The sequence below is a fragment of the Terrapene carolina genome, unplaced genomic scaffold, assembly GCF_002925995.2.
Source record: "Terrapene carolina triunguis isolate 2854851 unplaced genomic scaffold, T_m_triunguis-2.0 Scaffold192, whole genome shotgun sequence".
Classification (NCBI taxonomy): domain Eukaryota; kingdom Metazoa; phylum Chordata; order Testudines; family Emydidae; genus Terrapene; species Terrapene triunguis.
Window position 1 is genome coordinate 8,659,239 of NW_020664543.1, and position 13,635 is coordinate 8,672,873.

A 13,635-nucleotide genomic window follows, 5' to 3' on the forward strand; every position below is an offset into this window, starting at 1 on the left:
ATCGGTTGCAGAGGAAACTGTATCAAGAAGGCAGCAAGATGCAGTGGCTGGGGCACTGGATTGGAGGTCAAGAGGGTTTTTATTCCTGGCTCTGCCACTGACACCCCCTGTGTGAGTTTACGCTGTATAAAATGGGGTTCATGATGCTTGTCCACCTTGTAAAATGCCTTCAGACCTACAGAAGAGAAATGCTAACTATTATTAATGCAAGCATGACTCGGTGGAAATCCCAGAACGATTAAGTGATCAGCACCTCCTGCTCCAAACACGTGTGTAACCTCTTGATGGGCCACCCAGGCAGGGCCAGGAGGAGAAAGGCCTAGCTAAAGCAGGGCACAGTCAAGTCACTTTCTCATTTTTATTTACTCTTCATTTGCCAACATGGAAAGAGTTTTCTTCAGCTGGTTTGGGGCCTTTCCTTCTTGACCACTGGGTATCCTGCAGGGCTCAAAATATCCGTGCATCTGCTCCAGTTATCATTCATTGTTAGGATCACACAGTAGCACCAAAAGACCACAGCTGAGGTTGGGGCCTCATTGCTCTAGGCACTGCACGCACACACGCACAGAGATAGTAAGAGATGGTCGCTGCCTTGGAAAACTCACAATCTAAACAGAAAAGACCCACAAAGTGGGGGGAGGGGAAACAGAGGCACAGAGAGCTGAAGTGACTTACACAATGTCAGTGGCAGAGCCAGGAATTGAACCCCCCGAGTCTCAGTCCAGTGCCCTGGCCACTAGACCTCTCTGCCCTCCCAGCGCTGGGAAAAGAACCATAGCTCCAGCATTAGTTCTCCGTCAGCTGAAGGGCTGCTGGGAAGGAAGGATCTTCCTGTGGTTAAGACAGAGATATGGGTTCTGTTCTCAACTCTGCAACTCACTTCTCGTGTGAGCCTGGGCAAGTCACTTTGGAGCAGGCTGTGGTTCTTCCAGCCACAGGGGCCCTGGGCTATCTAGTGTTGCTGGCAGCACTGACTGCTCCACAACTTGCACTCCAGGCACCAAGCACTGGGTGCTGAAAGGAGGAGAAGGGCTCTCTGTCCTCTCTTACACATTTATGCAACAGAAGCCCCAGTCTGACCATTGATAACCTGTCTCAGTTTATCCAGCCTGTGAAATGGGTTTATACACTGCCCTGCAACACAGGGTATTGGGAAGCTTATGTCATTAATGCGTGGGTGGGGGGTTGGGACTTTGGAGAGCCTCCCATGGAAAGTGTTCACATTATTCTATAGACTGTAAACTCTTCAGAGCCAGGATTGTTTTGTACAGTGACTAGCACAGCAGGGCCCCATCCCGACTGGGGCCTTTGAGCGCTACCAAAAGAGAGAGATTTAATAATACAAACCATGCAAAACTTGTGGTGGTTTGGTGCAGGGCCGGCTCCAGGCACCAGGCACCCAAGCTGGTGCTTGGGGCGGCACCTGGAGGGGGGCGGCGGCGCAGCGCTCCGGCCCCCGGGGAGAGCCGAGCCCCAGCCGGGGCTCGGTGCCCTGCCCCCGGCGCTCTGGCCGCCAGAGGGGGAGAGCCGAGCCGAGCCCCAGCCGGGGCTCGCCGCCCTCCCCCTCGGCACTCTGGCCGCCGGGAGAGCCGAGCCCCAGCCGGGGCTCGCCGCCCTGCCCCCGGCGCTCTGGCCGCCGGGGGGGGGGAGGGGGAGAGCCGAGCCCCCACCGGGGGCTCGCCGCCCTCCTCCCAGGGCTCCGGCCACCCTCCCCCCCAGCGCCCTGCCCGCCCTGCCCCCGGCCCCTGGGGGGAGAGCGGAGCCCCCGCCGGGGCTCGCTGCCCTCCCCCCGGGGCTCCGGCCGCCCCCCCCTGTGGGGGGGGGGGCGGCCGGAGGCTTTTTCGCCTGGGGCGGCGAAAAAGCCAGAGCCGGCCCTGGTTTGGTGTCTTCCCCCAAAGCCAGCCCCAGGTTCTCACACCTCTCGAGCAGATCTGGGCTCAATGCTGGGAGAAACCAGCTGACAAGTCTGCCAGGAAACCAGCTGGTTCATACCAAGCTTCACTCTGAGTTTTTGGATTCGTCTGACATCTTCAGAGGCGCAGTGATGCTGAGCTTTCCAATAATACTCTTGGGTATTAGGTTCTAGCTGCCTATGCTGGGGCTGTGGGGACGTCCTGGAGAACAGCAATGGCTGGCTGCCTGGTAGTTAAACTCTCTTCTATTAACGACTTTGTTCTCTCTTTAATGAAAGCGGGGCCCAGTGCTTCCCTGGTGACTCTGGCTGCCTGGGTTGTTCAGCTGTGCAGCGGTTCTGGCAGCGCGCAGCCTGTACTGCACATTAACCTTGTTTACTCTCGCTGTTATCATCAATGTCATTTTGAAAGGAAAATTAGAGCCAGCACGGTCTGATTTTCCCATTAAGACGAAATAGCTGAAAAGCTACAGAGTCCCTTGCTTCCTAAGTGCCAGCTGAGCCAAGCGTGACTGCAGCACTTCTAAAGCGGACAGAGAGCCAAGGCCTGAGGGGGTGGTCGTGCCAGGGCTGGGACAGCGCACTTCACCAGCATCCCCTCGCTAATCCTCCATGCCGCTGTGAGGGAGATAAGCATCTCTCCCCTTGTGCCGAGATGGAAACGAAGGCAAAGAGAACTTAGGCCAAACCCTAGCAGGTGCTGAGGGCCCTCAACACACCTTAGGTGAAACGCAGGAGGCGCTTAGCGCCGCACAGAATCAGGACCAACGCGACTTGGGTTTGGCATAAAACACTCCTGTGCTCTGACAGACCAGACGCAACAGCTTCAGTGCTGCAGCTCACTCTGCCATGCTGCTCTCTCAAGCTTTCCTAGGTTGAGCTCATCTTCTATGCACTTGTTTTCTGAAACAGCGGCTTGGACACAAACACTTACATCCTCTCTCGGAACTCGCTCAAGCACTGACGGATCAAGGAAAAACACCAGTGGGATATCTGCATTCGGGGTCCAATTCCCCTGTGCCAAGGGCCAGCACAAAGCCTGCAAAGTGCGCCCTTAAGCGCCAGGTGCTGCACCCGGGGTGAGTTGAAATGACTAAAGTTGTTGCTTCAGATCACTATTAGATGCCAACAGGGCTGGCCTTATAGTTTACAGGACTCCAAACTGTTCTGAAGATGGGAAATTGAGCCAGGCATTACCAGAAGGGACCTACAAGCAAGTCTTCTCGTTCCCTTTCTGGTGCCATTATAGAAGAAGGTAATAGAGCCAGCATGTCTAATGGAGTTTCGAAATCCAGATGCAATGTCTTTCTGAAGGTGCCCTAGCTCAAACAGAAGTTACGGGCTTGATGCAGGAACACTGAGTGAAATCCTCCAGCCTAAGATCATGTCATGCTAGTCACGCAAGAAGTCAAATTAAATGATAATGTTCCCTTCTGGCCTTAGCATCTATGAATCTATGACTCTACGTGAGCTGTACAGCTTATGTGGGATGCAAAACACTATGCCACAGCTTACTTTGCTTGGGTTCACGGCCGGCCCTGGATGCAAACAACGCAAGTGGATTTTACAAATCTGAAAGAAAAATAAAGCATCTAGAGCCAGATGGGTTGGGATACTAGTAGGCAACAGAATAGCCCATCTGCTTCCCATCTTAGCACACTCCCTGGTTAGATTTCCACTGCACTAGCAGAGACAGGGCTCAGCCAGAAAACAAGGACTCCAGGTCATCTTCTCCCTGTCAGGATGGCCAATAAAAGTTGTATGTAAGCTAGAAATTTCAGAGAGCAAATTATGCTGGTACAATAATAATGATGTATCCAAAAGAAGACATGGTTTCTTCTATTCATCTCAATTAGAGGCAGGCTGGGTCAGGTTACAAAGCTCCTTTCACTGTGAATTTTAGAAAGTAATTGAAGAGATGAAGAGAGATAAGGCAGACAAAGCCTAAGCCAGCATCACGAGGCAGGGATAATAGAGATTATTTCTGATTAGCAAGGAAGAGGGAGAAACCACACAACGGCAGAAAGCAGCAGAGTGCTAAGAAGGACAAAAAATTTCTAATGGACTTTTATGACTTTGCTAATTACTCTGCTAATACAGAGCTTGATTGTGGCTTAATCAAGTGTCAAGGCTCCATTGCACTATTCAAACAACACAGACAGGGTAATATTTTAAAAAGTACCTAAGTGACGTAGGAACCTAAATCTCATTTTCAAAAGACTTGGGCCCCTAAGTGTCTGGCAAAGCAGGTTCTGCCCAATTGGGGGAAACAACTGATGTTGTGTTACTATACACATCTTATCCCTGCAATGGTGGCACAATGTGTGCATGGGAAGTTTGCTGGGACATGGCTGGTCATGAGCCAAACACAAAGCTGTGTCTGTCAGGACCAAATCTCTCACAGGGCTTGTCTACACGGTGCAGTAGTGTGCAGCAGTGGGGTGTGAATTCTAATGCACACCAACATGTCTCGCACTAACTGCCCTGTTTAGACTCTGCTGGTGCATGCTAGAAATTCTCTAGTGCAGGTTAACGTAGTCCTTTTTCAAACACCACTATGTTAACGAGCAGTAGGGAACTCTTAGTGTGCGCCAGCTGTGACTCAGGGACCTCTTCGTACTAAATGCCAGAGGGCACAGTGGGTGCACGAAGTTTTACAGGGATGTATATATATATATGCATACTGATTTGCCAAAGGGTGGCATGTGAGGTCTCTACCAAGAGCCAGTAGTCTGCAGGTCATCATAATCATCACAAAATGTACGTATGGATAATATTTAAGAAGTTATTTATCTGTACTAAAAATTATGTTCTTAAGGTCTTGGAGGTAAGGCAGGTCACCACGAGGTGACACGCCTTGGACAGGCTCCTTTCAGGCAGGAAGTAATGGACACTTATCTCCCTCTCTGGTCATATGTGTATTGTAGGCTTCACATTGTAGGCCTTTTTGCATACTGGGCCAGATGCTGATTATGAGATTCCACCAGAAATTTACCAGAAAGGAGTACCCAGGAAACAACCACGAGTAGGGGGAGGTCCTGCTTGTGAATAAGGACAATGGATTGTTCTGATATATCTGGGGGTGCAAACAGACATCCGGGATCTTTCACCATGGGGGCAAGCTGACAAGCACAACTTGTCTTATGAATGGAAGATCACAGCTAAGCCTGGCTGTAAACACTGGAAGGACTTTGGGTGAGCATCCCTCTATAAGACAGGAAAGTATCTAGTTAAGTAAGTTTAGGTTCTAGAATGTGTGTTATGATTTTATTTTATAGGTACCCATTTGTTTCAATACTTTTACTAGCTATCACTTGACTCTATATTCTGCTAAATAAACGTTCCCTTGTTTTCACTATAAACATATCTCAGTGTTGCGTGTTAAGCCGAGCAGTGACCGCAGATGGAAGTAGTCGGCTGGGATGTACTGCTTCTTTGGGAGCAGCGAATCTGTGAATACTATGAGTGTCCAGTGGAACAGGGTCTGGATCCTCCAGGGAGATGCACGGGGGTTGGAGCGTGCCTATTGTTAACCTGCAGAGAGAGTGGGGCCTGGGTAGGCCTAGAGGAGAGTGTGTGTGTTACCTGTGGCCAGGGGAGTTGTGGAGCTGACTCCCAACAGGCACAGACAAGGGTTCCTCATGCTAAGGACAGGTGGTAGCGAGGTGCCTCACAGCTCTGAGTACCCCCCGGAGGCGTCACAGCAGCAGGGTATACGCAGGCCAGTTAGTGCGCAACATGTTGCTGTGCATTAGAATTCACACCCCGCTAATGCATATCACTGTTCCATGTTGACAAGCCCGAGGAGACTGTTAACAGGAGTTTCCTCTGCAACAAGTTAGTAAATATTTAACTATATTAAATGTAGCTGTCACCTGTCGAGTTAGGGTGTTAAATCTGGAGACTCGTTTCAGTCAAAGTGAGAAGGAAAGGGGTTTAGTCTTGCATTACCCGCAAATCTCAGCACATCCATAACACTGGAGCAGATGCCCCCTTAATTCTGATAGCTGAAAGACACCCCTCCCCAAGGAAATGGAGCCAGGTTCCTGGGCTCTTACGGAGCCTGGCTGAGTGAGTTGTTCTCTGGCTGAGAAGCTAACGAGGAACCATTAATGAGAATAGTATTTACACAATTAAATCCCTGGGCGCTGTGCTGGAAACGTCCCTTTCAGTCTCACCAGCTCTGCAGAGCAAAAGATTCTAATAGCAGAGCCAAGCAAACTGGAGAGAATTAGATTAGAAATAATGAGCTATCCCTCCTGATGAAAGTCAGTTACGGGCAGGGGATGGGCATGTTTGGGCTGCCCCATTTGTTTACAAGCTCTATTGTATCTCTATTTCTTCGATCTACAGCATTAACATGTGCTCTCTCTCACTCGCCAAGCACAGTTCAAAGCACCAGGAACATGTTTTAAATCAAATGTGTCAAATAACTGGCTAAACCAATGTAACCGCAAAGGGATATTGTGTGCTGGTTTTCTGCCTGTGATTCTTCACGTTAACAATGTCCAAGTTGTATTCACCTGGTGATAAGCAGGGATTACTTTCAGCACTGCCTTCCACAGCATACATAGCACCGTTAATGAAAGGCAAAGCATGTACATGAAGGGAAATCCAAGAATTCATTTAGCATAAATAAGGAGCATGGTAGCCAGGACAAACTAAAAGACATGCCCAGGCCATAAGAAGCGTATGTGGGCCTGCAAATCCTGGCTGCGGTTAAAATTTGTCGGTCCTCAAGCAAGAGCAGGCCAGAGCTACCAAGGATAAAGGCCAAGGCCACAGATTTTCTCCCTTCCAGTCCCGCTGCTAGAGGTGGCTCTGATGGCAAGTCAATTCCACCTATGACCTCACGAACAAAGGAAGAGATGGAGTCAGCCTGCAGAGCTCACGTGTGATTTGAAACAACAAACCCTAAATGGTGGCTTGCTTTGCTTGTGCTGCCTGGCATGGGCCTTTCTCAAAACAGTCCTAGTTTTGCACTTTGCATTTACAAGCAATTGGTTTTTTTAAGTCTGTATTTTTTGGGAAGCAGTTAGTCAAACGTAGACCCATCTGCCAAGCCCTGGGCTAGGATGTCAAGTTGTAAGCATATTTCCAAACAGTGTCCAACACAGTTTTGCGCCTTGGATCTCAGTTACGCTATGAGAAGCCAGCAGGGTGTGGGAGCTGGTTACCACACAATAGTACCCAGCCTGGCCAGACCATGTTTCAGTTTTGCAGAGTAAGTGGGGTAGACCCAGATTTCAGCTGGATTCCCACAAGCCACATTTCAGCCTCGGACTCTGCAAATCACAGTGGCTCAATAGGCATGGAGTGAAGTTTTCAAAAGCACCTAAGTAACTTGGAGTTCGTCCACACAGCCATGGGCGGCATATGAACCCCCCGTTCAGGGAGGCTAGCGTCCAGCCCTGCCCCTTCTACCCAAGGCTCCATCCCTACCCTACCCCTTCCTTTTCCCCTCCCCCGCTGGAGCCCTGAGCCCCCCCTGCGGTCGGAGGAGCCCCACCCCAGCCAGCTCGTTGCCCAGCCAGAGTCCCAGCCCGCCCAAGCCACAGAGGACACAAAGACGTGATCAGTCTCTGCATTTTACTGCAATGCTGTCACGGTCTCATGAGATACACACGTGAGCTTTTTGGGTGCCCAAACTGAGAAGCCTTAAAGGGGTCTGACAATTCAGAGGGCAGGGGCTGGTACATAAACGACCTAGTCACTCCTGAAAATCGCGCGTGTGTGTGTGTGTGTGTGTGTGTGTGTGTGTGTGTGTGTGTGTGTAAAATATGAATATATCTTGGCTTTTGACTTTGCTTCTCCTTCTGAACTCGTAAATTCCAGCCAGAGTTTAAGGCAGAACAAGAGAGCAATTCTGCCTCCTCCTATTAGAATCGCAAAGGTATTGGGACACTTGCTTAAACCCCAAGGGACTAACACTACAGCGATGCAAATGCAATGTCATAATGCCAAGATCATGCCAGTGTTCAGTGATGCCACAAAGGCCCTAAGTTGGACAAGCCCTGGACATGGACCTTGCCAGTACTTCAGCAGTGGTACATCGCTGGAGCAGATCTCACCAGGCTGTGCAAGCACTGCATGAGAGCTCTACAGGAAGTGCTGGTGGCTTTTGGGCACAGCTGCTGTCTTTCAGCAGATAAAGCACATTTGAACCAAGGCTGCCACGTGTCTATGCTCCAATCAGCACCTTCACAAGCCTCTGAGGTTTTGCTTAACAGAGGTTTGTGCAAACCACATATTTGGTTTCCAGGCGTGGTTCACGCCCGCTGAGTCTCAGATGGAGCTCTGAGGTTCACTGAAGGCACCTGGGCTGCATAGTTTGCAGAATTTGGCTCAATGTTTAAAAAAAATTTTTTTTTAAACAAATGGAAAATTTTGCAATTCGGAATGGAGGCTACGTTCTTTGAAGTACCTGCCTGGCTTTCCCTGCCAAGTAGAAATGCATGCACCTCAAAGGAAGATGAAGAGCTAAAAATCAAGGCTTCCTTGCTGCTGAAAGAACTGACATGGCAGAGACATGGGGGTACTTTAGTAATTGCTGCCCACATCAGCACCATTGTGCAAGGTCATTCCCAAAATATTGCATCCTGCAGATGCTATTTGCAAGACGGACTGTATGACACCAATGGAGCCATGTTTCGAGTATTATAACCTTAGTGCTAGAATTACAATGGCAAGGCTAAATGGCCAGCATCATCCCAAGCATGGTCTTTGGCACAGAAAGCAAAGAACTCCTGCCCAAGAAGGCGGGCACCTTTCCTCCCATACCATAAACACCCAAACCCTTGAGAAAATTAAACTGTGATACTTCCAGCGCACGTTCATCTGGAGTCAGACAAACCACTTACCTGCTATAACTCCAGCAATGTAGACAAAGCCAATCCTTGCTGCTCCATGCACCATTTCGAGGGGAACCCCAACCAGAAGCTGAAGAGCAACATTGAGTCCAAGGTGTTCTATCCTGGGGCAAAGAAAAATACCATTAGTTGTGTTCTTTCTGACTGTGTTTTCCCCTTGTTTCCCACAATGTAATTATGTCTTGAAAGAGGAGGCCAAGTGAGCCACAATCTAGATTCTAATCACAGATTTCTTTGGCTCAGTCTATGTAACTTTCATGCATTTTTTTTTAAGTCACTGTCCTACAGCTGTTTTACCATCAATATTCATATCACATGCTCTGATACCTGCATTTGGAGAGACAGGCTGCTATCCCTGGGCATGGGTTTTGTCATGAATCCATGACTGCAAACTCCACCACAGTAAAATCTAAGACATGTGTACGTGGCAAGGGGATAAAAACCAGGTCCTTTGTTTAAAAGCTAAACAAAGCCAAAGCCAAAGCCTAAGGAAGATTCACCACTAGCTGTAGTAACATTGGGGGTTTTAGCCTTGCAGGCTGCAGCCACTAGAAGACAATGTTGGCGCATAAAATTGAACAGATCTGACATCATCCAATAGAGAGCAGTTGTGATGGATACAGTTCACACTCCCCAGTCATTTATTATAGGGTACCATGGTGGATTCCGTCAGTGAATTTTATGGGTGGATATTATGTTAGATTTTTATTGTTCCAAAAGAACATTACAAATAATCCCCAGATTAAGTGGGCTAATTCTAGATAGAGAGTGCACTCCCTGATTTTTCTGTCAAACCATTTCATAAGAATTCTGTCTTCTCCCAAGATTACACCAAATTCTCTTCATCTTCCATGTTATAAGGGTCACTCTCTTTACAAGAAGACACTTCACCCTCTCAATAGCATTGGTAATGGATCGCTATAAGAAGTTGTCTGCTGATTCAGACCAGCGGTCTTAGGAATGCTCCACACATTACTCAGATTCAAGCCCGTTACTACGTAAACCTGAACAACAAGGCATGGCCTGGCTTAAAGGAATATATAGCATGGGGAAAATGTGTGAACCAATGCATATAGCAGGAATGTAGAGCCATGGACTATTCACTATGCATTGATCCACCAAATACACTGGGTGACAAAGACGGTTAAGTGAAGATTATGTTTGATTCAGGGGCTAGGAATGCAACTGAGAGAAGATTCCTGGTTTCCTTCTATTGTCCAGTTCTGCAAAATCAAATCCATTTGTGAGTATTCTCCCTTTTGATACCAAATTGTACTCAGAAAAGATCAAAACTTTGGTGGCACAGGTATTACTGATAAAAAGACAGTGATTAAAATATCCTGCCTGAAAACATTTTTATCGTACCAAGCAGATGCTATGAAATGATTTCACCTTTAAGTGAAACCCTGTTCAGCGTGGTCCTCATAATTGCCAAAGCATAATTGAAGCTACTGATGCATGTATAAAATTAGAAATAGCTTCTGCATGGAAATAAATAGCAATACTAGAGAAAAGCATGGTTACTGGAATCAGGGGACCCACAACCAAGCTGTTTAGAGCACGTTACATCACTTATTGCTTTTACTGCTAATCCTCCTTTGCAGCCCTTCGGTCCTTTCAAAGACCGCAAAGTTCTTTACAAATAGCAATTGGGCCTCACAATACTCTTATTACACCCTTTTCCCACACATGGGTACAATGGAGTACAGAGGAGTTAAGCCAAACAGCAAGACAGTGGCAGAGACAGACAAGAGCCCAAGAATCTTGACTCTCAATCTTCTGCTCTAACCACTGGACTGTATGCCCTCCGGCTCTGCACATCAATTTGACATGTGAGTTTCAAGGCAATTCTAGGTTACATGCAGCTGTCCCTTCGCCTTGCTGATACACAATGCTGCTTCAGGATTCCTGCTAGCAAGCCCTACCCCCCATGTCCTAACATTTGCTGGGCCTGTCCCTATCTGCTCGTAGCAGCCAGGAGCAGAAAGAAGGTTGAGATTTCACGTTTGGCTGACACCGGTTGGCTTCACGTGGGGGATCTATCAAGTGCTAGGAGGGATTGTGAAAAGCACTCAGGGTTGACCTAGCTCTGCTCCTACTAGAGTCAATGGTAAAACGTTGATTGGCTGCAGCAGAAACAGAGCTAGACCCATGCTGAGTGCTTGTGCAACTCCCACCTGCAGTGCAGAACGCAGTGTCAAGGCTGCCTGCGGAACTCCAGCCTGTCGTTCACAATCCCTACTGTGCACGTTAACAAGTGCCATCCTGCGTGGGAGCCAGGCGGAAAGCGTGAATCCCAAGCAGATGCATCTGTGAAAAAAAAAAAGACACCGATGCTGTAGATTTCCGCTGTGTTTGGTCATGAGTTTAGAACAGCAAAGATCTTACATCTAATCAACAGCACTTGGCTCACAGATGTCCTTTTCTATTTTTTAAAGCATCATACAAATATTTACACATCTCCTTTGCTACTACAGGATTCCCAAGTGCTTTAACAATGGTCCTACGCATCCCTTATGCCATCCTAGATAGCTCCTGGTCACCCGTGGTGTTCTCACCACCCAAATGTCCAATCAGTTATCTGTCCCCAGTGCCTTAGTCATCACTTATCTTGGGGTAGGTATATTTAGTTCCTTTGGGCTTTCCTCATGTTAGCATTGTGATTTGCCTAATGTAAATATCAGGGAAATCTTCCTGCTGTGGAGGCTGTAGAATATTCTCCCTGGGTAGGTGGTGGAAGCTTCATCCTTTGGGACATTTTAAAATTAGGCTGGACAAAATACTAAACATTGTTCTGGAAGGCACAATCCTGTCCTTAAAGGAAGATAGAAACAAACCTATTAAGACATCAGCCTCTCTAATTTCCTCTAATAATCCACCCTTCCCCACATTTGTTCTGCAGTTTATCATTATTGGACATTAGAATCATAGAATATCAGAGTTGGAGGAACCTCAGGAGATCATCTAGTCCAACCCCCTGCTCAAAGCAGGACCAATCCCCAGGCAGATGTTTGCCTTAGATCCCTAAATGGCCCCCCTCAAGGATTGAACTCACAACCCCCTGGGTTTAGCAGGCCAATGCTCAAACCACTGAGCTATCCCTCCCCCCTGTAACCTATTGCTGTAACCTAACTGAATGTGCTTATTCTGAACATTGGAGCCACTAGGCATAGTCACTTTCTTGTGTTCATTCTGCTCATGCAGGTACAGGAGACTCAAGCACTTAATTGGGAATGCCTAGTGAAAGTCAAATAGAGATCACAGGAATGATTCAGAGCATCTCACTGCCCTTGTCTAGAAGGAAAACAAGAGGCTGACACTTAGTAACCATCCTGGGGAGTGTCCAACATTTTCAAACCAAGCCACTGTCCTTATTTTAGCAAGGCAGCTTTTGCAGGCAAAGCTTATTCTTGTTAGGGACTCTAAAAGCTATTTCAGTGGATCTGACACATGTGCCTGTTCTTAAAAGCGTTACCAGGCGTGAGCCTATTCAGCCCACTTTCCCATCAAGCTAAGAGCATCAGAGGTTCCATAGTCCATAAGCACCCATAAAACATAATTAGCTTTCTCCAGCTCTGAATGTGTCATTCTTGAAATGACAATGTAACTGATTTATTAGGACGTTAGCCTTCTCTGGGACCAAACAAATGGGACTGAGAATCAATGCAAGGCATTAGTTACGGCCGTGTTATAAATGGGTAGGCCCCCCAATAATCAACAGCTGCTTTGCATGAAAGCAGAAGGGCAAAATTTACAGCTTCGGCTTGGCTTCCAGGCCTCTTTAAAAAGCTCTTTCCATCAGGAAGGAGACACAAACAGTGCATTTTTGGAATCTTTCTAGAAGCGCTGCCAGCTGGCCTTAGCAACTGCCTTCTTCTCCAACACCTTCTGACTGTCACTTTCACTTAAAAAAAAAAGGCAGATGAGGGCAGTAAATGAAGGAATGCAAATTACCATGTTAAAGTCTCAGCAGGAGGTATAACGGCAATAGACTCCACACCACTGGATTAGCCTGCCCTTTGAAAATGAGATGGGAATAATGGGCTCACAGTAAAAAGATTACCACCTTTTCGGGATTTATCTATTCTCCTGATACGAAAGGGACTCAATACAGATAAGTCGGCAATAAATGATCATTTAACCATCTAACTATTGATGCTGCTTCCTCATAAAAACTGCTACAGGGTTTATTATTCAAGCAGGACTGTGTGTGGTTTTGAGGGTTATGTATCTACATGATTTAGAATTCATTGCAAAAGTAATGAGGCTCTCTGGGATAAATCTCAAATATTTACAAAAGGTTAGACGTTAGATACGGTCTTCATTATCGCCTCCCTCCGAAACCAGCCAGGGCTGTGAAGTAAACTTGGTAAATAAAGAGCTTGGCAAACTTTTCAAGCAAAGTGACTAAAAGCTAAGGCAAAGTGGTGACATTTCATGGATTAGAAAGCCATGTTACAAACAATAAAGAAAGAAGTTTAAACGCTAATAATCTTACTTTTCATTCAAATGGATCCCAAAGCAGTTTGCTATTTTATCTGATTGTACAAGCTATATAATACACATACACCCGTGTGTATGTACATACAAGGTATACAAGTACGTATTATGGAGAGTTAGACCTACACATATTTTACCTCAAGGTAATTCATGCACATGAGCGATTCTCAGGTAAAAACACAGTGAAAACAAGGCTCTTGAGGATTACTGTGAGGAAAACTTGCCACGGTCAGCACTATACATACCCCTGCCTGCCTGAGACTGACCAAAGTGAGTTTACCTCACACTAAAGCGACATTGCCTAGTCTTCACTGTGGCCAAGTCTATGCTTAAAATGTAGGTTGACCTAGTTAC

At 47.2% G+C, this 13,635-nt stretch overlaps 1 protein-coding gene across 1 annotated transcript in view; it reads right to left on the reverse strand.

The window, feature by feature from the left end:
- Positions 1 to 13,635, reverse strand: part of RHBDL3 (rhomboid like 3) — a 63,688-nt gene that overhangs the window by 13,862 nt on the left and 36,191 nt on the right. The window contains 1 exon segment of the mRNA XM_029912208.1: positions 8,773 to 8,885. Within this exon segment, the coding sequence (XP_029768068.1) occupies positions 8,773 to 8,885 (113 nt within the window).